At 50.8% G+C, this 21,771-nt stretch overlaps 1 protein-coding gene across 1 annotated transcript in view; it reads left to right on the top strand.

Annotated features, from left to right (window-relative positions):
- The window catches only part of Igdcc3 (immunoglobulin superfamily DCC subclass member 3), a 43,305-nt gene extending 27,560 nt beyond the window's left edge, over nt 1-15,745 (top strand). The window contains exons 3-14 of the mRNA XM_085689236.2: nt 6,407-6,551; nt 6,896-7,026; nt 7,325-7,462; nt 8,752-8,910; nt 9,845-10,010; nt 10,402-10,649; nt 10,837-11,001; nt 11,242-11,433; nt 11,562-11,666; nt 12,369-12,507; nt 12,613-12,820; nt 13,864-15,745. Of these exons, the coding sequence (XP_085545362.1) occupies nt 6,407-6,551; nt 6,896-7,026; nt 7,325-7,462; nt 8,752-8,910; nt 9,845-10,010; nt 10,402-10,649; nt 10,837-11,001; nt 11,242-11,433; nt 11,562-11,666; nt 12,369-12,507; nt 12,613-12,820; nt 13,864-14,061 (1,994 nt within the window). The 3' untranslated portion in view covers nt 14,062-15,745. The remainder of the gene's footprint in view (nt 1-6,406; nt 6,552-6,895; nt 7,027-7,324; nt 7,463-8,751; nt 8,911-9,844; nt 10,011-10,401; nt 10,650-10,836; nt 11,002-11,241; nt 11,434-11,561; nt 11,667-12,368; nt 12,508-12,612; nt 12,821-13,863) is intronic.
- Nucleotides 15,746-21,771: the final 6,026 nt, after the last annotated feature.

The raw sequence follows: 21,771 nt of genomic DNA on the forward strand, positions 1-21,771 counted from the left end.
CTGTGAGAGGGAGGGGCAGGACAGGAGTGAAGTCAGAGAGCAGGGGTCCTTTTCGACGGCGCAGCAGTGAGAAAGGGAAACAGAGAAGCGGTTGGAACTCTGAAGCCTCGAGATGAGCACTAGCCATAGAACTGTGTGATGGCCTCCCGCTAGCCAGCGGCCAACCTGTGGCTGTGTGTGATGGCCTCCCGCTAGCCAGCGGCCAACCTGTGGCTGTGTGTGATGGCCTCCCGCTAGCCAGCGGCCAACCTGTGGCTGTGTGTGATGGCCTCCCGCTAGCCAGCGGCCAACCTGTGGCTGTGTGTGATGGCTTCCCAATAGACAGCGGCCAACCTGTGGCTGTGTGTGATGGCCTCCCGCTAGCCAGCGGCCAACCTGTGGCTGTGTGTGATGGCCTCCCGCTAGACAGCGGCCAACCTGTGGCTGTGTGTGATGGCCTCCCGCTAGCCAGCGGCCAACCTGTGGCTGTGTGTGATGGCTTCCTGCTAGCCAGCGGCCAACCTGTGGCTGTGTGTGATGGCTTCCCGCTAGCCAGTGGCCAACCTATGGTTGTGTGTGTTGGCTTCCCAATAGACAGCGGCCAACCTGTGGCTGTGTGTGATGGCCTCCCGCTAGCCAGTGGCCAACCTGTGGCTGTGTGTGATGGCTTCCCGCTAGCCTGTAGTCAACCTATGGCTGTGGAACATTTGAAAAGTGGCAGTAAGTCAAGGAACAGAATTTATACTTTGTTTTTTGTTTGTTTTTGATTTTTAAGACAGAGTTTTTCTATGTAGCCCTGACCATCCTGGAACTCACTTTGTAGACCAGGCTGCCCTTGAACTCATATACATATGCAAATAGTGTGTGCACTATTTTATGTAAGGAACATGAGCATGCACATATGTGTGCTATCTGCAGAGGGCTCTGGAACTGATCCTTCATGGGTACCCAGACATGACTTACTGAAGAATGCAGTTCTGGGGGAAAGTTTGAAGCAATGGGTAGCAGTGTCTAGGGTGCACGTATGTGCTTGGTGTAAGCAAAATGTTATTAGTGTTCACGTTGTCTGAGGAGGAGCTGGGTTTCCAGATGTTGTGTATCCCAATCCTTGACAGTGATAGATGGGTAGGGAGATGGTGTGTGTGTGCGCGTGTTTATGTGCACACGTGTACGTGTGTGTGTGTGTGCGTGTGCGTGTGTGTTTAGCCTTTAGAATCTTTGGATCAGTCTTCACAGTGATCCCCTCTTGAACGAGTGGATGAGAACGGGGCAGTGAGCTCTCAGAAACCTCCTTCCTCCTCCAGCTACTAACTCTGGCAGAGTCTAAGTTTTCCAAATATGTCCACAGCTCTTTTTTTTAATCATCACACATCAGATAGTACTCTGTCTGCAGCCAAAGGTGGGAGACTTGAGCTTCATTTCCAGTGCTCCGTCTTGACTTTTCACTGCCCCCCATGTCCCTGGAGCCTGGCTAATCAAATCCAGGCCTGACCTCTGCAAAGGCCCTGGACCAGGTAATAAGTTCCCCTCTCAGAGCTGCTGTAGATCTGGTTCTCAGGAGATCCTGTCCCTCTGGGTGATTTATAGGGGTGTCCAGGACCATTTCCTGTCATTTCTATTCCCTTCCAACCTAGGATTGCTGACCTTACTTTCAGCCCCTCTTGCCTCTGCCTTAACCTGCTGTGTCCATGGTGACTGGGTCACAGGGGAGCCGGAAGACCCTTTCACAAGTGCACAGGGATAGGGTGCTTGCTATCTCCTTTCCCCTGTTGCTTCCTTTTGGCCCTCACACCTGGCAGGCTCCCACCTACTTCCTTACCTCTTCTGTCACCCAGCGAAGGGAAGAACCCAGAACTGTCCTCAGAGGACCAGAGTGCAGAAGTGAACGCGCCAACTGTGGGGCCACAGGACTGGGTAATGGGTAGTAGCTAATGCAGGTCACAGTTATCAACCACACCGTGGCCTCTGTGATGACTTCTTCGGGGAACTCAGAGGCCCCACTGGCAGCCCAATGTTCCATGTGTGCCCAGGAACCCTTTCCCCAGACAGATAATAACATAAAAGTACCCAGGAACCCAGAAGTGCTGTCTCAAGCCCAGACGTGAGGAGACCTTATTTTCATTTTTGATTCAAAGTCCCACTGTGTAGCTCAAGCTGTTCTTGAATTCATGATCATCCTGCCTCAGCCTCCTGAATACCCGGATGACAGATGTACGCTACCACACCTGGCTAAGAACAGGTTTCTGTGGGGGTGTGGTAGCTCATACCAACAGCTGGGAGACCTCAGAAAGAAGATTACATTGAGTTTGAGGTCGACCTGGGCTACATAGCAAAACTTTGTCTTAAAAAAAAAAGAACAAAACAGAACAAACAAACAACACACACACACACACACACACACACACACACACATGACTTGTAAACCAAATATGCTCTACCCTGACACTAGAGGAGCCCAAAAGCCTGTTTGGATGTAACAAGTCTTTCTCTGTCCCTCCAGCCAGCTCCCAAATAATGACATGGAGACTTTTTATTAATTATGAAAACTCAGCCTATAGCTTAGGCTTGTTCCTATCTAGCTCTTATAATTTAATTAACCCATTTAATTAATCTGCTTTCTGTCATGTGGCATCATCTCTCTTCCACCTTGCTCTTCCTATTTCTTCTCCCTGTCTCCTGGCATCCCTTGCAGGTCTAGATTCATCTCCTACTTCCTCTCTCTCTGCCCGGAAGTCCTGCCTATACCTCCTGCCTGGCTATTGGCCATCCAGCTCTTTATTAAACCAATCACAGCAATGTATCTTCACACCATGTACAAATATCCCACAACAAACAAACAATACACAAGACTTATGAACCAAATATGTTTTGCCCTGATACAAGAGGAACCTAAAGTCTATTTAAGAGCCATGAGTGCCTTGAAAGTTCTGGGACTCCAGCTAAGCTGGGTAAGCTCTCTGACCTGGAGACTGTGGTAGGAGTTAGTGCAGAATTTGAGGGTCCTGAGGGAACATACATACCTTCCATGTATGGTGCGTAAACTAGGTCACTCAGCAAGCCCCAGGCTGACCAAAGAGTAAGTGAAGGCCAGGAAGAGGTGAGGGAAGCAAGAGGCTTGGTGAGAAGAGCACACTTGATAGCCTGCTGGACTCCCCATGTGAAGCTGAAGAGCCAACTCTATCTGTGCTCATGACCTTCCCTCCAGCCAGTAAGAAAAAGCTGACCAGGCTGGAGAGATGGTCCAGTTGAGAGCACCGGAGGCTCTTCCAGAGGACCCAGGTTCACTTCCCAGCACCCACATGGCAGCTCATAACTCTCTGTAACTCCAGTTCCAGGGGATCTGACTCCCTCTTCTGGTCTATTTGAGGAACATAGATGCAGGCAAAATACCCATACACATAAAATTAGAATAAATAAATAATATATATTTTGTTTGTTTTCTTGAGACAGGGTTTCACTTTGTAGCCCATGGCTGTTCTGGAACTCCCTCTGTAGACCAGACTGACCTCAAAGTCACAGTGATCCAGTTGCCTCTGCCCCCAAGTGCTGGGATTAAAGGCGTGTGCCACCACCACCCAGCCAAAATAATATCTTTAAGAAGAAGAGGAAGAAGAGGAGGAAGAAGAATAAGAGGGAGAGGAAAAAAGGAGGAGGAGCCTGGTTTAATGTACAGTCTGCTGCAGGGGTTCCTGGCCTTGGAGAGAGAGAAAAACTGGCTAGGGTAGTAAGGAACACCTCTGCAGAAGGCCTGGGCTTCAGTACTCCTTTTATAAGACAAAAGGATTCAGTTCAAAATGGGTTTCAAGCATTTTTGTACAGGCAAAGCAACCTTTCAGAATAAGTGTGCCAGTAAGACAACACACAGGCTCCACCACATCCCTTCCAATGAAGGTAGTGAGGGCTAGGTGGGCCCCAGGGAACCTCTAGGGGTCCAGTGACTCTACTGGGGTGAGGACTGATTCCTTGCCACCCACTTCCAGCACTGGTATCCCTTCCCACCATCTTCATACTCAGTCTCTCTGTGCTGATAGTGTCCTTCTAAGGTTGGGGATTTGAGGGAGGCCTGCCCCATAAAGACCAGACTCTGCCATTCCAGCACCCAGATCTGAAAAGCAGCAGCTTCTGTCTCTCCTCTGACCAGTTCTAGGGCCTCCAGGGAGTCCAGCCTGGGGCCTAAAGGCACAAAAGACTTGATTCAGTAATGAGGAAGCATCTGTGGGGATGGGGGCCTAGGGAGATACAGCTCCTCTCCAGCGAGAGAAGAGGACACCAGCTCCTATTTAGGCAGGGTCTGGGTGAGGGAGCCTGGGTACTCATTCCCCCACCCCCAAGGTCTATCTCCAGCCTTATCTTCCTGGAGGTTGAGCTAGACAGGACCCCAGAGACTTTTCAACCTCCACTCCTGAGCCCCTGGGTTGACCTACAGGCCTTTGGCCAAGGACAGCCTTTGGCCTGAGGCAGGGCAGGCTGACCTCTGGATGCTCCCTGGGGATCCTCTCATCCAGCCTGATGGGGGCCCCAGCTGGACCGCTTGCCTTTCCCTCTCAACCCAGGCTCCAAAGTCCTGTCCACAAGAGCTTTACCCACAGGGTGACACTCGTGATTGATCACCAACACAACACCAGAAACACATACCGGCCACAGTAGCTGGCAGATCAAACCCCTACAGTTGTCCAGACGGGGACAGTCAGGCCAGATACAGGAGACAGAGCCAGGCTTCCCAGCAAACACTCAGCCCGGAACACATGTACAAGAAGCTGTGCACACCCATCCACCACACTCCCAGGAGGCCATCAGCGAGGAGGAGGCTGGGCAGGGGATTTTTATGCATGTTTATATTTAATGAACCACATGCAAATGAGATGGAGAATGGCCACAAAGGAGCCAGCCCCTAGAGACTCTCGAGGAAGGCACAAAGGCTTGTCCTCATCCTTGCAAGCTGCTGAGCTGCCGTGGAGTCCAGAGCAGGACTGTGGATTGAGGGAGCCTGAGAGAGGACGTAGGAACCATGAGGAGGGCTGTCCAGGCATGCCAGGGAGCCTAGAGCAGGGACAGCCTGCAACAAGCTCCAGAGTCTCTGCTGCTGGGGGGGGGGTCCTTCTGGGAGGGAGGGAGCCACTGCCCCAATTGATGGAGTGCCAGAGGGGAGGGGCCGCAGCTTGGACAGATGGTGTACCGCCTTCCTGCACTTGAAGCAAAGTGGATTTTAATGAAATCTCAGTCCGGGTGCTGAAGCTGGGAGCTTGTATGGGAGGGGCCTTTCCCCAGGTTTGCAGTGTGGGGCCTGAGCCAGGGTGGGAGCAGGGTGGGAGGAACACTTAACCAGCTGGGGGTACAAGGGGGCACCATGGCCCCCTCTGTAGATCAGAGTTTAAGTGTGAATCTGATCCCCAAAAGGTGGGGAGGGGGTCCTTGAATATTTATGACACATTGAAATGTAGATTGGTAGGTTTGACAGTCTTCTGAGAGGCCTGTCACCTTGCATGGATACACTACCCTCTTGGGGCGCTTGTAGAAACTGCAGAACTGCATGTGGGGGGGGGGAGAGGACAGGGAAGGAAAGGATAGAAAGCCACTGGGCCCTAGTAGGGAAGAGACTGGCCAAGCTACTATTGACAGTGTCCCTACAGTGATGAACCAGTTCACTCTCTGGGCCTCAGTTTCCAGTTCTGTAGAATGTGGCACATACTACTCAGGTAACGGAAGATAAAAAGACAGTAGCCAGTTTGGGAGAAGTGCTTTCTCTAGGTGACTTTCACAAATGAGGTCCAGGAGACCCTTTCCTCCCGGAAAAGCCTCCACAGCCCGCACATACCTCCTTGGAGTTTTATCACTCTATTCTGTTTTTTTTTTGTTTTTTTGTTTGTTTGTTTGTTTTTATTTAAAAAAACAGGGTTTCTCTGTGTAGCAGGTTGTTCTGGAACTTACTCTGTATGTAGATCTGGCTGGCCTCGAACTCACAGAGATCTGCCTGCCTCTGCCTCCCAAGTGTTGGGATTAAAGGCGTGCACCACTGCCCAGTAAGCTTCTTCATTCTGGAGTTGGTCTTCCAGGCATGTTCACCCTACAAGCCAAGGGAGGCCATAAATTCAGTCCAGAGCAATGTTGTAAATGTATTTAAAATATTATGAATTTTTTTCTTTCTTTTGTTTTCTTTTTTCTGCCTTTTTGGGTAACTAGATTGCATGGTTCTCAGTTGTGAACTTTGCATACGACAATGTCTTGTCTCAGTGTCTTCTCTCTAGGTCTCTTAAACATTATGTCATCTCTGGGATCCGAGTGTGCCTCCCCATGGTAGAGAAGGCTGAGGGGAGGGCTGGTATGTGTCTTAAGCCTCAAACAGACTGCACCTCAGTGGGTGACCCCTCATCACTTCCTCTGCACCTCCACAGTGCACCTTATCTGCCCCCCTCTTCTGTTTCCCCAGCCATGTCAGATTTCCACGTGCACCCCCAGGCCACCATGGGTGAGGAGGGTGGTGTAGCCCGCTTCCAGTGCCAAATCCATGGGCTTCCCAAGCCCCTGATCACGTGGGAGAAGAACAGAGTCCCCATTGACACGGACGATGAGAGGTGAGTCTCTGGTGGGAAGGACAGAGAGGCTGATGGAGGTACTGAATCTGGATGAAGACTGGGGCAGCCTCGTGTGTGCTACAGAGCCTATAGCCTGGAACAGTGCTCCTTATGCAAGCTGCAGTCAAAATTGGGGGTCCACATGGCTTACTGGACCCAGATTCTAGGCTTAAGAAAGTGTGTGTGAGGGTCGTGTGTGGTTATTATCAAGATTAGGAGGGTGTATCCACTGGGGAGGGTCCCATTGAGTGTCTGTGATCACAGCCGTATGGCTGGGTTATAGTGCCCACATCTTGGTTTATGTCGCCATGGTTTGAGGTTGTCTCTGTGCCCTCCCCTAACAGGTACACATTACTGCCCAAGGGGGTCTTGCAGATAACAGGACTTCGGGCTGAAGACAGCGGTGTCTTCCACTGTGTGGCCTCAAACATTGCCAGCGTACGGGTCAGCCACGGGGCCAGGCTTACTGTGTCAGGTGAGCTCCTTCGGTCCAGGTCTGTCACCCGAGTTGGTCTACTCCCAGACACACTCAGTTGGCAGTTGAGGCTGCTCTCTAGCCCTCTCCTCTTCCCAATGATCCCTGGGTTCTCCCAGTGCTGGAGGCCTAGCTGGTGGGGGAAGGATGGTTGTCAGGACCCTGATGTTCCCCCAACATCTCCTTGTCTTCAGAACTTGTTTGGGGGCTGGTGTGTGTGTCTCCAGGGTCATGAGTGGGAGTGAGGAAGTGGAAAAGCTTCCCACTGTGTTAAGGAAATGTGGTCTTCTCCCCTCAGGCTCAGGTTCTGGGGTCTACAAGGAGCCCACCATCCTGGTGGGGCCTGAGAACCTCACCCTGACAGTGCACCAGACTGCGGTGCTGGAGTGTGTCGCCACGGGCAACCCGCGCCCCATTGTGTCCTGGAGCCGCCTGGGTGAGCTTTACCCATAGCCCCAGCTCTCTGGCCAGTCTACCCCCTGGGAGGGCTGGTGTCATGGTCTCATCACCCAGCTCTGGGGGACTTTAAAATTGTGTTTGTTCTCCACAAGGGTCAGTCTCCTCCCCGTGGCCTGGGGAGGGGCTGAGCTCCTCTGGAGGTCAGCCTGCTGCTCCCGCATTCTCTCCCTCCCTGCGGAGCTGGCTTAGTTCCCTGGGTTACCGAGTAGAGACAGTTCTCCCTCAGTGTCTCTCCAGCCCCAGAGCTCTGCAGCCCTTAGCACCCAATCCCTCCCACCCCACCCTCCATGCCCAGGCCACACCCCCAGCTATGCAATCCTAAGCCTTCAAAATCTTAGCAAGCATCCCACTCCCAGGCTTGCCTGCTCCCAGGTCGCCCCAGCCAGAACTCGCAGGCGACAGAAGAAAGCCGTGAAAGGGTGCAGATGGGCCACTAGTCTAAGCCGAAAGGTCACTGGGGGAAGGAGCCTCCAGAGGGGTGGGGTGGGGCCCGCATTCACCAGGAGACTATGCCACACTAGCAGCTGAGTGATGGGGGAAGGAGGGGCCCTGTGGGATAATGGAGTAGATTTCACCACTTCAGGGCCTGAATGGGGAGCTGTCTCCTTGTGTTCTGGCTGTGCTAATCTGATCCCTGGGGTGGGGGGAGGGCTGGGGTCCCAGGGAGAAACTGGAAAGGGTAGGCTACCATCAGGAGCCGCTAGGCACTCCAGGATCCATCTGCTCCGTCATTTCCCAAAGTACGGCCTAGCAGGAGAGAAAGAATGGCTCAGGGGCCTAACAAGTGTGGGAAACAGAGTTAACCAAGGCTCTTTACTAAGGGACTTCTCAGAGCCTTTATATTCAGGGCCCTGTCTGTGCCTCGGCAGCCTGGACTAGAATGGATATTCAGCCATGGAGTTTACAACTGCCAATCAAATTCAAGTCCTCTATGGATTCAAGGAGAAGGGACTAGAAGCGCGTAGGTGCTGAAGCGGGAGGATGCCACCCTAGGCTGTGCAGTGAGAGGCTGGGTAAAAACCAAACAAACAATAACAGCAAAAGCAGCTAAGCAGTCATGCTGGAGTCAGGATGCTGGCCCCGCTGCTGGACTCAAGTGCCATGCATTTCTCTGCCACTTCCGAACTTCTGTGGAGGGATGGCGCCAAAGCCATGGGTTGGGGCTTTTCTGGAAGACTAGTAAAGGGGTGAGGCTTCTGGAATGTTCTCATCTTTCCCATTGTCCACACTCCCGTCGCCGCTCATTCCTCTCCACTTCCATTGCAGATGGTCGCCCCATTGGGGTGGAGGGCATCCAGGTGCTGGGCACAGGAAACCTCATCATCTCAGATGTGACCGTCCAGCACTCAGGTGTCTATGTCTGTGCGGCCAACAGGCCTGGCACTCGGGTGAGGAGGACAGCCCAGGGCCGACTGGTGGTTCAAGGTACAGAGCAGCCAAACCCCTGCTTCCCAGGACCCCTCAGCACCTCTGGTCTGTTCCAGAGATCAGGACCTCCTATTATTGCCACTGCTTAGCCTCACCCTAGCCCCGCCCCTCCCCCCTCTGACCAGGTCAGAGACACAGGTCTTCCCCAGAACACAGTCCTAGCGCCAGAGGGGCGTGGCTTTCTCTGACTTACAACCTATGTGCCCTGCACATGTTGGTGCCACCCCTTCACCCTGGGAAGCACTGCCACCTTCTGACATCAGCAGGTCATTCCCCTGGCTCACCAGGGGAGCCGTTTCATTCACACATGTGGCTCTTCCACACTCACACCTGCCTGCTGTGCGCTCCAGTGTGCCTGCCAGCTCCCTCTCAGATGGCAGCTCCCACCTAGCTCTCGGGATGTGCCCCCCCACCCCGCAGCCAGCCTCAGTCCCCATTTCCAGGGCTTTTCCCTGGCTGTCTCTCCTCCGTGGCACGGGAATGGAGATGGGAAGTGGGGAATCAGGAACTTAAACGCCGTTTGTTTAGCTTGCTATGTGCTGTTAATCTGTCCGCATGAAAGTGATGGAGTATTCCATTCTTGGGTGTTAATAGAGGCTTGAGGCTGGGGATTGGAGGGAAGTGGGATTGGGTGGTGAAGGGGGGCTCATCCATCTCCTGTCATTACAGCCTTGGAGGTGCAGTCAGCCCTATTAGCACATTTATTTACTTAACAATTTCCTGAGCAGGGAGCTCAGCTTGATTGCTTTCGGATACAGATGTCAGGCTTTTTTTAAATAGTCCTTAAGATGGAATCCTATTCCTAGATGCTGGGGTGAAGGAAGATGAGAGGGAGCCATTCCTGGCCTCTTCTCTGACCCATTAACCCTTCCTCCTCACCCCTCCATTTGTGGCTGTCCCTTTGACTCCATGCTTCTCTGTGCCCACTCAGCCCCAGCAGAGTTTGTCCAGCATCCCCAGTCCATCTCCAGGCCGGCTGGAACCACGGCCATGTTCACCTGCCAAGCTCAAGGTGAACCACCCCCTCATGTCACATGGTTGAAGAATGGACAAGTGCTGGGGCCAGGAGGTCACGTCAGGCTCAAGAACAACAACAGGTGTGTGTGTGTGTGTACATGTATGTGTGTGTGCATGCATGTATGTACATGTATGTGTGTACATGCATGCATGTACATGTGTGTGCATGTGTGTGCGTGTGTGTGTGTGCGTGTACATGTGTGCATGCACATGTGTGTGCTGTGTTGGGGTACTATCATAGGAAGAAACAGTGTCTGAAGTCAGCAGTTCAAATATAAGCATGTCCCTCTAGCCAGGGGAGATGGGATGGGATCCCAGGGATACAGGGATGGGATTCTGGGACGTGGGGCTCATGTCTTGGACCTCCCACCCTTGTGCCAATAAATCTTGCTCAGACAAGCCGGGGCTCAGTCTTTCCATCTCTCAGCTGGGAGATGTGGCCGACCTCTGAGGCTCTCCCTCTTCCTGCAGCACACTGAGCATCTCTGGAGTTGGTCCTGAAGATGAGGCCATCTACCAATGTGTGGCTGAGAACATTGCTGGTTCATCCCAAGCCAGCGCCAGGCTGACCGTGCTGTGGGCTGAGGGGTTGCCAGGCCCCCCACGCAATGTTCGCGCTGTCTCTGTGTCCTCCACTGAGGTTCAAGTGTCTTGGAGTGAGCCTCTAGCCCACACCAAGGAGATCATTGGCTACGTCTTGCACATCAGGAAGGCTGCTGGTGGGTAGTGGCCATCAGGACAGCTCTGTCACCCACCCTAACTGTAGCTAACCCCCGAACCACACATAACCTGACCCAACACCTTCCTTTCGTTCTACACCCGGCTCCCTGACCACCTCATTTCACCAAAGCTTCCAAGATGCCCTCCCATCCCTTAACACTCCCTGGGGCTTCCTTTGCCTCCCAGACTCACCCAAGCTGGAGTATCAGGAAGCCGTTAGCAAGAGCACCTTCCAGCACCTGGTCAGAGATCTCGAACCCTCCACGGCCTACAGCTTCTACATCAAGGCCTACACACCAAGGGGGGCCAGTTTAGCCTCTGTCCCCACCCTGGCCAGCACCCTGGGTGAAGGTAAGGAGAATGGGATGCGAAACCCTAGATGCTCCAGCTATTGGAGCACCTGGTACTGGTCCTGAGGCTAAGCAGGGACTAGCTGTGCCGGGGAAGGAGCAGCCTTTTCTAATTCAGACGCTGCCTGAGTCAGGCCATGCCCTGTGCCTCAGGTTAAGAGAAGGCTGTCAGGGCCTTGGGTTCTAGGTCACAGGAGGAAAGCTAGAGCTCCAACTGACTGCTCACATCTTGGCCCTCTAGCCCCCCTCCCACCCCCGCTATCGGTGCGGTTGCTGGGCAGCTCCTCTCTGCAACTGCTGTGGAAGCCTTGGCCACGGCTGGTCCAACACAATGGGGGCTTCAAGCTGTTCTACCGCCCGGTCAGCGCAGCCTCCTTCACCGGCCCCATCATGCTCCCTGGGACTGTCTCCTCTTACAACCTCAGCCAGCTTGGTGAGACCTGCAGGGTGAGGGGCTGGGCAAGGCATGACGGTGGGTGCCAGGGGTGGTGTCCCTTCCCTTCCAGAACAAAGCTGCCTGGCTGGGAAGGGGAAGTTGCTGAGTAGCCCTGCTTCCTGCAGACCCCAGCACCGTGTATGAGGTGAAACTCCTCGCCTTCAACCAGCATGGAGACGGGAACGCCACCGTCCGCTTCGTGTCTTTGAAGGGAGCCTCTGAGAGGACAGGTGAGGGCTAAGGATAGGACATGGGAGGCAGCCTGACCTAAAGGGGGGGATGGGTGGCAAAAAGGCTAGGTAGGAGGGAGGCCGTTGTTTGCAGCCCTCATGCACACAGCTTAGACACAAGCATAAAGCTTAACTGTGCGGTTTTGCAGCTGCATGCATGTGTGACCTTGGGCTTAACTTCTTTCAAGCTTTATTTTATTTATTTATTCATTTATTTTATTTTATTTCCCATTATGAAACAGGGTTAATGGTTCCTACTTTGTAAAACTATGGCAAGGATGAAACAGTCCATAAAAACAAAACAAGGTACAGCTGGTCCTGGCTGAGAATACAGCTCAGCTGATAGAGTGCTTGCCTAGCATCTACAAAGCCCTGGGTTCCATCCCCAGTGCCGTAGAACCAGGCATAGCATCTGTAATCACAGCACTCAGGAGGTAGAAGCTGGAGGATGAGGAGTTCAAGGCCATCCTCAGCTACATAGCAAGTCTGAAGTCAGCCTGGGCTACGGGAAACCCTGTCTCAAAATAAACAGCACAAGTCTTGGTACCTGACACAGAACCCGGTACTTAGAACTTAGAGAAAGAGCTGAAAGATTGAGCTGGGGTCCTGAAGGAAAGGTTAAAGGGGTCAAGCAGAGGAAGAAGGCTGGGGAGTCTTGCTTCAGGCCAGGCAAGCTGTGCCCCAACCTGCCCTGCCCTCTAGCCTTGAGTCCCCCATGTGACTGCCGGAAGGAAGATGTCACCAACCATACATCCACCACAGGCATTGTCATCGGCATCCACATCGGAGTCACCTGCATCGTCTTCTGCATCCTCTTCCTCCTGTTTGGCCAGAGGGGCAGGTGGGTCCTGAATCTGGGGAGGAACTGCTGCAGGGGATGGAGACAGAGCTGGCACCTCAGCCTCTGTCCCCAATAGTACCCCCCAACACTTGTCTCCTCTCTTAGGGTCCTCCTGTGTAAGGATGTGGAAAACCAGCTCTCCCCTCCCCAGGGTCCCCGGAGTCAGAGGGACCCTGGTATCCTGTCCCTGAATGGCGTGAGCCGAGGAGAGGGGGGCCACCTCGGCCACGATGAGAAGCATATGGATGCCAAGGAGTTGGAGCAGTTGTTCCCCGCGGCTGGGCCAGCTGGGCAGCCAGGCTCCAGGCCCACAGTGAGTGCCCGTGCCCCACCCACTCCCTCAGTCTCTGACTCCCCTGTGCTGCCCCTCACTTCATCTCTTCCTGGGGCACCTAATTCCCGTCAGGGCTGCTCCCTGGGTCTCCTGAGTCAGTCTGGGAAGCCTAGGCATGGCCAGGCACACCCGGCCTGCAGCCTGCAGTCCACACGCTTCTGCATTTGGCACGAACAGCTATGAATGTGGCCCAACACAATCGTAAATTTACTTAAAACAGTGGCTGGGCCTGGCAGCACACACCTTTAATCCCACCACTCAGGAGGCTGAGGCAGGTGGATCTCTGTGAGCTAGAGACCAGCCTGGTCTTCAGAGTGAGTTCCAGGACAGCCAGGGTTATGCAGAGAAAACCTGTCTTGAAGAAACAAAAAACAAACAGACAAAAACCAAGCAACAATCAAAAAAAAAAAAAAAAAACCAGGATGCACTGGGTATGGTGGTGTATACCAACAGTACATGAGGATCAGAATTCCAGGATTAGCCTTGGCTACACAGAGAGTCAACCTGAGCTACATGATACTCTCTCTCTCTCTCTCTCTCTTTTTAAATTATGATTATAACCTTGGTGGTCCACATCTTTAATCCCAGAACTCAGGAGGCAGAGGCAGGTGGATCTGTGAGTTCTAGGCTATCCTGGTCTACAAGAGCTAGTTTTAGGCCATCCAGGATTACAGAATGAGACTTTATCTCAAAGAGAAAAGAGAAAGGATTTGGGGATTTTTTTTTTTCTTTCCAAGACAGGGTTTCTTTGTGCAGCCCAGAACCAGACTCAGAGAGATCTACCTACTTCTGCCTCCCAACTTCTGGAAATAAAGGCATGCGCTACCACTGCCCAGTCAGAAAGAAAGAATCTATATTTTTTGTGTGACTTGGCTGAATGGTCTTCAGCATGATCGTTTTGATGACAATGGACAATGAAAAGTTTAGACACAACTGCTGGCCCACGCCCCGGGGTGGGATGGAGACCGACCCTTACCTCTAGCTCTGATATTGACATCCATACCCAACCCTTCCTTCCTCAGGATCCTGCAGCCCCTGCTCCGTGTGGGGAGACTCAGATCTCCATGGTGCAGCTTCAAGGCTTCAACCTTGTGGCAGGAAGGACAGCAGAGGCCAAGTCCCCCTTTGCAGGGCCTGGGCCTGCCCCAGAACCCCAGGATATTGGCCTCCTCAGTGAAGGACAGGATGCCCAGCCTCCAGCAGTCCCGGCTTCCCTGTGAGCCAGCGTTTGATGTGTTCCGGAGGGGCAGTGCCCCATTCTCAGGTTGAAGGCGAGGTTTCTTCCTGCTCCATGGGACTTGAATGGTTCTAGGAGCTCGCCAGTGCTTCTAGTTTAACTGAAGGGCAGGGTTCTCAAACCACAGGAGCCAGTGGGTCCTACAGGAAGGCATCTCCCCTGCTAGAGCTAATGTCCCCTCACCAATGCCTGCTACCCACCAGACTTCTAACAAAACAAAGTTTTCCTTTAAAAATCAAAATTTGAAAGTCAAAAAAGAGAGGGAAAGAAGAGAGAGAGGAAGTGAATTGTGCTCCAAACAATGTGTCCCTGCTGTGGCGTGGCCCCTGATGCCCTTGCCCCGAACCAATCTTGTTTTCTCAGGATGGATTTTAGCTGTTTTGACTCTCAGCACCTACCTCAGCCGGAATGAATGTCCTTGGGAGTAGCGGGGCAATAGCCTCAGCCCCCTGCCCCACAGAGCCCGAATGCACTCCTACCTCAAGCTCCCTTTTGGGTACCCCTCCCACCCCATATTCTTGCCCTGAGTAAAAGAAAAAGGAGAAAAAAATACAAAAAAAAAACAAAGAAAAAAACAAAACAAAACAAAAAACAACACTATCCCAACTCTAAGTGTGAAAGAAACCGTCTACCTCAAGCCTCAAGGCCCTTGGTGTGGGCCTGTGTTGTCACTGGGCTCTCCTACGCCTCCCTCTCCCCCAGCCTTGCCCACCTCTGCCCCAACAGAGGAGTCTGTGGCTAAGTAACCATGGGGTTTACAGAAATAGAGATGAAATTGGCCAGAGAGAAAATGTGAAACAAGCCAAAACAAGAGGAAGGTTGTTCCTTGAAGTGTAAATTGTTGTCCCAAACTGGTCACCTCCCGGCATACCAAACCTGTCCCCCATCTCCCGTGCCTGTCCACCCCTGTTCTGATCTTCTCAGACAACCCGCTGGCCACCGGGATCCCTCTAATCCCTCCCTGCCCGGGACTGGGGAAGGTAGGACATAACCTGGAGGCTGTCTCCTGTCCTGCCCAGACACGGGGCCCAGTCCCTAGAATGTACTGCATTACTTGGAGTGGGTACACCCCAACAGAGGCACCCCAGCTTTCTGTATTAGGGGACCCAGGTAACCTGACCTACCCAGTCAGCAGGGGTGGCCAGGAGTTATTTTTGTATGAGGTGTGTTTACGTTTTATTTCTCTTTTCTGTTGTGTTGTTCTTTGAACTACTTAGGTGAAAAAGAAGAAAGAAAGAAATACCTATTTTTGGTTACACTCAGAAACATTTTTTTAAATAGCAGAAGGAAAACTTTTTTTAAAGAGAAAAAGGGGGGATAAATATATTCCTTAAAAATGAGGTTAGAACATAAAGTTCTATCCTAGACCCCAAATCCTCTAGGGACTGCCCACCCTGAACTTTAGATAATTAGCTGAGAAAGGTAGAATTTGTGGCGTTTTATTAGAAAACTAGAGTCTTGTCCAAGTGAACTTGGGAAGGGCAGTTTGTCCCTTCTCCCAAATGGTAGGTGGATTCCAGGGCTCCTCCCACTCTGAGACAGTGCCCTCCGCCCTATTCTCCTTTGGTCAGAGGGGCTGTGGGGAGACGGGACTGACCACCTCTTTGGCCTGGCTTGGGTTTGTCACAGTCTGTCCATTTTAACTGAATAAAGATACTGTTGCCAAAGTGACTGTGGAGGTTTTTGATACTGGGTCAGATTCTGGGCTGGGGGATGAGGACCCGTTTTGGGGAAGGGGCCCTCATAGGATCAGGGCCTGGGATACTGGCAAGGATACCTTCAGAACTGTGTGAGGCACCCACAAGTGGGTGCTCTGTGGGCAGGTTACATGTCTACTCGTGGCCTTGTGAAGTAGCTGTGCCAGTGATCATTCCCATTAGTAAGGTCATAACTCAGGAAGGCGGGGGAAGCTGAGGCTGTAGTTCAGCTGGCAGAATGCTTGCCTAGCATAGGGCCCTGGGTTACACCCCCAGCCCTACATAAGCCAAGCATGGTAGTGTGCTGTAATCCCAGCACCCAGGAGGCGGAGGCAGGATGATCAATGCAGGGTCATCCTCAGTTGCATTGGTACCTCTCCTCTCCCACCAACCACCCCCTCTATCATCTCAAGGTAGAAGACGGTAGTAGTCAGGGCTTGAGACCCATTCTGACTGCCTGGTGCCCTGTAATGTGTTTAAACATGGCCTCTAATCTGTTTAGGAGCTGTGGTTTGGACATGCCTGGGAGTGGGCAGCGATCTCTGTTCTACTCAGCTTCCCTCACCTGACCTTTTTCCCATTGGTGGAATCTATTTCCCTCAGTATGACCAGCCTTCACGACTTGCTTCAATAAACAATGTAGCGGTCCTATTGTGTCTTTAGGGCCAGGTTAGAAACAATAGTACGACTGCTACATTGTTTATTAAAGCAAACCCTGTAGGTTCAGTGAGAGATGATGTCTCAAAATAATAATAATAATAAAAAAAATCAGGCAAAAAGCATTAAGGCAAGTCCCCCTCCACATACCTGCACATTCGTATACACACATAGGCATATAACACAGAGCTGGAGATGAGGCTCTGTTGGTAGTTTGGCCTGAAACCCTGGATTCAATTCCCAGACTTGCATAAACCAGGCATGGTGCTACACACCTATAAACCAGCATCTGGGGCGTGGAGGCAGAAGGATCAGAAATTCTGGGTCATCTTCAACTACAGAAGAAGTTTGAGGCCAACCCGGGCTAGAGACCCAGTCATAAACAAACAGAAGCGGCAGGTGAAATGGTTCATCAGGTAAGGGCACTTGCCACCAAACCTGATGACCCTGTGACCGGCATGGTAGGAGAGAACTGATTCTTGCAAGTTGTCTTCTGACCTCCACAGGTAGACTATAATGTGTACAGTCACATATAACCAACCAACCAAACGAGGCTTACATGGGGGGAGGGAATCCGCAACTCAGGTGGAAAAGAATTCTATACTTGACCTGACTTCCCTGGCGTTTTCTGGAGCTAACGGAGCCTCTGGTCCCACCCTGGCAGCCTGGTAGCCAAGCACTTATGGAAATGGGCCGTGACAAGAGGGATTTGCTGCCACCTTGTGGAATAAATGAACACTACAGTCAATGGGACAGGTGTGCCTCTTTTTTTTTTTTTTTTTGATATTTATTAAGCTCTACATTTTTCTCTGCTCCCCTCCCTGCCTCTCCCCTCCTCCCTTCAATCCTCCCCCAAGGTCCCCATACTCCCAATATACTCAGGAGATTTTGTCTTTTTCTACTTTTTACTTCCCATGAAGATTAGATCTATGTAAATCTTAGTGTCCATATTGTTATCTAAGTTCTCTCGGGTTGTGGTTTGTAGGTTGGCTTTCTTTGCTTTATGTTTAAAAACCACATATGAGTGAGTCCATGTGATAATTGTCTTTCTTTGTCTGGGTTACCTCACTCAAAATAATGTTTTCTAGCTCCATCCATTTTCCCACAAAATTCAAGCTGTAGTTATTTTTTTTTTCTGCTCCACTGTGTAAATGTACCACATTTTCCTTATCCATTCTTCGGTTGAGGGGCGTTTAGGTTGTTCCCAGGTTCTGTCTATGACAAACAATGCTGCTATGAACATAGTTGAGCACATGTCCTTGTGGCACGATTGAGCATCCTTTGGATATATACCCAAAAGTGTATTACTGGGTCTTGAGGAAGGCTGTTTCCTAATTTTCTGAGAAATCACCACACTGACATCCAAAGGGGTTGTACCAGTTTGCACTCTCACCAGCAATGCAGGAGTGTTCCCTTTACCTCACAATCTCTCCAGCATAAGTTGTCATTAGTGGTTTTGATGTTGGCCATTCTTACAGGTGTAAGATGAAATCTCAGAGTTGTTTTGATTTGCATTTCTCTGATGACTAAGGATGCTGAACATTTCCTTAAGTGTCTTTCAGCCATTTTAGATTCCTCTGTTGAGAGTTCTCTGTTTAGGTCTGTACTCCATTTTTTAAATTGGATTATGTGATCTTTTGGTGTCCAATTTCTTGAGTTCTTTATATATTCTGGAGATCAGACCTCTGTCTTATGTGGGGTTAGTGAAGATCTTTTCCCATTCTGTAGGCTGTTGTTTTGTCTTGTTGACTGTGTCCTTTGCTTTACAGAAGCTTTTCAGTTTCAGGAGGTCCCATTTATTAATTGTTTCTCTCAGTGTTTGTGCTGCTGGGGTTATATTTAGAAAGTGGTTCCCTGTACCAATGTGTTCAAGTGTACTGCCCACTTTTTCTTCTATAAGGTTCAGTGTGGCTGGCTTTATGTTGAGGTCTTTGATTCATTTGGACTTGAGTTTTGTGCATGGTGATAGATATGGGTCTATTTTTATTTTTCTACATGTTGATATCCAGTTATGCCAGCACCGCTTGTTAAATATGCTTTCTTTTTACCACTTGATATTTTTTGCTTCTTTATCAAAGATATGGTGTTTGAAGATGTGTGGATTGATATCCGGGTCTTCTATTCTGTTCCATTGGTTCTCCTGTCTGTTCTTATGCCAATACCAGGCTGTTTTCAGTACTGTAGCTCTGTAGTAGAGTTTAAAGTCAGGGATTGTGATGCCTCCAGAAGTTCCTTTATTGTACAAGATTGTTTTGGCTATCCTGGGTTTTTTGCTTTTCCAAAATGAAGTTGAGTACCGTTCTTTCGAGGTCTTTGAAGAATTTTGCTGGGATTCTGATGGGCATTGCATTGAATCAGGTGTGCCTTTTTAAACACCAGTAGCAGTCAAGATGTGCTTCGCTTGCCCCCTGCAAGAGAGGCGCAAGGACAGCCTCTATGAACTTACTATACAAATAACTCACAAGTATCAAAAGACTGGCTTGGGTGTATAGCAGCAATGCGCCGTGGAAAGAGAAGGCACGGGATTGCTGAAGTACGGGATGGAGGAAGGCTTTGCTGAGAAATAGAAAGCTAGGGATTAGCAAAGAAAGGCTGGAGGTGTGGAAGTGAACCAGGAGGTCACCGGACAGTCAGGAGGATGTCACTTGCTTCATGGGGTGTGGTGCTCAGATAATCAAAGGTAACGACTGCCAGATTCCCCCAGCAGATGCTCTTCACATGGTTTGATGTGGCCTGGAATCTTCTGAGGGAGGAAAGGGGCCTCAGTGAAGACTCGTGTCCCAAAGATAATGATGATATCTGTAGTTTCTTCTTTTTATTTTGCATTAACATTTTACTACGTTTGTTTATTTATTACGGAGGACAATGTGTACATCATTGTCCACATGTGAAGGTCACAGGACAACTCACGGAAGTCTGATCTCTCAAGGACTGAATTCAGTCATCAGATTTAAAAGCAGGTGCTTCCTCACCTGGGCAACACGGTAGAGCTGATTCTGGTGGTGCAGGCGTGGGCTAGAGGGCGCAGAGGGCATGCGAGCAGAACTGGCCTTGCCCCTTGCTGCTTACTGCACAGGGTGAGCTCACTGGGGCAGTGCTGGAGAGCTCACCCTGCTGGTGAGGATGAAGGAGAGCTGTCAGTCTGATCAACCCAGCAACCACCCAGGTCCAGAAATAGGGCTTTGAGTTGGCCCACCCCAACATCCACCCCATCTGTGATCTGCTGGAGCTCATGAAGGGACTGGTCCTGCAGGTCCAAAGGTGCAGGATCTCCGTGACACAGGACAAACGACAGGATAGCCAGGAGGAGCCCCGGTGAGGACCCAGTATTGATAGTACAGCAGATACCAGAGGCCTCGAACCAGACTTGTTTTAATGAACACGTGTAAGTAATGGCATGTGGACTAAAGGGTTTAGTGTGTGGTTCACTATGTCACACTGCAGCTGCTACAATGAGATTTTTCTTTCCTTCCTTCTTTCTTTTCCTTTAAATTTTGTTTTGTTTGATCTTGGAGGAGGTTGCAAAGGCAGAAGGCAGATGTGAAGGGGTAGAGAGATGAATGAGATTAAGGTGCATACTGTGAAATCCACAAAGAATCAATAAAAAGTGCCGGGCAGTGGTAGTGTATACCTTTAATCCCAAAACTTGGGTGGCAGAGGCAGGTGGATCTCTGGGAGTTCGAGGCCAGCCTGGTCTACAAGAGCTAGTTCCAGGACAGGCTGCAAAGCTACAGAGAAACCCTGTCTCAAAATACCAGAAAAAAAAAGAATCAATAAAAAGCTAAATTGGGGGAAGGGGGGAAAGCAAGTGCCTTAACCAGATGAAAAACCCAAGACCCAGAGAAGTCAAGAGTGTTCGGGGCTTGACCGCCAGAGTCCTTGTCCTAGCAGGCCGCTGACTTTTTCTGCATTTCCAGAAGGAAAATTGGGGGGTGGAATAGAGATGAACTGAAATGGAGTTGTTTTGGTTTTGTTTATTATAATTTTTGAGTTCACAATATAATTACATCATTTGCCGCTTTTCTTTCCTCTCCCCAACCTTTCCCAAATGTGCCCTTTGCTCTTTCTCAAATTTGTGGCCACCTTTTCTTTGTGTGTGTGTGTGTTTCTGAGCATATAAATATAACTTGCTCAGTCTGCATAATGTTACTTGTGTGCTGTTTGTTTTAAGAATGAGGAGATCCTGGGCTGTCAGACACACCTCCTGTCCAAAGGAGAGTTAAATATTCATAAAGTGAGCAGGGAGCGTCCCACAACCTCACCGCCCCAGACCAGAACAGATGCTTTATGACCGTCATTCAAGGTCTCCTCACCAGAGGCAGGGGTAGTTAAGAGTCTGGGCTAAGGTTTATAACCCTGGCTCTGTCCCTGTCCAGCTGAGCAACCTGGCAGACACACCCTCATCTCTGTCCCAATTTCCTCCTTCATGGGTTGCTGGAGGCGTGAACAAGAAGCCCCCAGGGCTGAGCACACTGTCATTATTATTAATGAGGACTGAGGCTAATGTTCTATTCCCATCACCGAGTCCAGCTATCTAAAAACAAGGCCTGGCTTCTCCTGGCCTGCTTCACTGTGAGAACGCTAGACCTTCCTGCAGACTGTGCCTTCGGTCTGGGGAGAGCTTTCCCCATCCACTCCAGCTAGAGCCACTGCTGCGCTCTGTGCTTTCTCTGTACCTTGCTTAGCTCTCTCATACCGACCCCTCGCCCCTGAAACACTGTAGCACAATGGGCTTGGCCATCTGAGGGTTCAATTTCCCAAGGGCCGAGGGACTTTACGACCTGACTGAGGTAGTGCTAAATGCTCAGTGAAAACTTGTGGAAAAGTAGGAAATGTGGGGGAGAGAAGAGGCCGAACAAAAGCAGTCCATCCGGGTGGTGGTGGTGCACGCATTTAATCCCAGCACTCGGGAGGCAGAGGCAGGCGGATCTCTTGTGAGTTCGAGGCCAGTCTGATCTGCAGAGAGAGAGAGTTCCAGGACAGGCTCCAAAGCTACACAGAGAATTCCTGTCTCGGGGTGGGGGGGAGAAAAAGAAAGAAAGACAGCAATAAAACTAGAGATGAAGCCAAGAGTGGTTGAGGCTGTACATGCCTTTAGTCTCAGCATTTGGGAGGATAGGTAGAGGGGTCTCTGTGAGTTTAAGGGCAGCCTGGTCTGCTTAGTGACTTCAAGGCCATCCAGGACTACACAGTGAGATCCTGTCTCTCAAAACAAAACAAAAGATAAACCTATGCTGAAATGGTAGTGCACCTCTGTAATTCCAATCCTAGGCTACATAGCAAGACCTCATGTCCCCCCAAAAAAGTACTAGTAGTAGTAGTAGTAATAATAATAGGGC

Source organism: Myodes glareolus, chromosome 4 (assembly GCF_982192425.1).
Source record: "Myodes glareolus chromosome 4, mMyoGla1.1, whole genome shotgun sequence".
Classification (NCBI taxonomy): Eukaryota; Metazoa; Chordata; class Mammalia; order Rodentia; family Cricetidae; genus Myodes; species Myodes glareolus.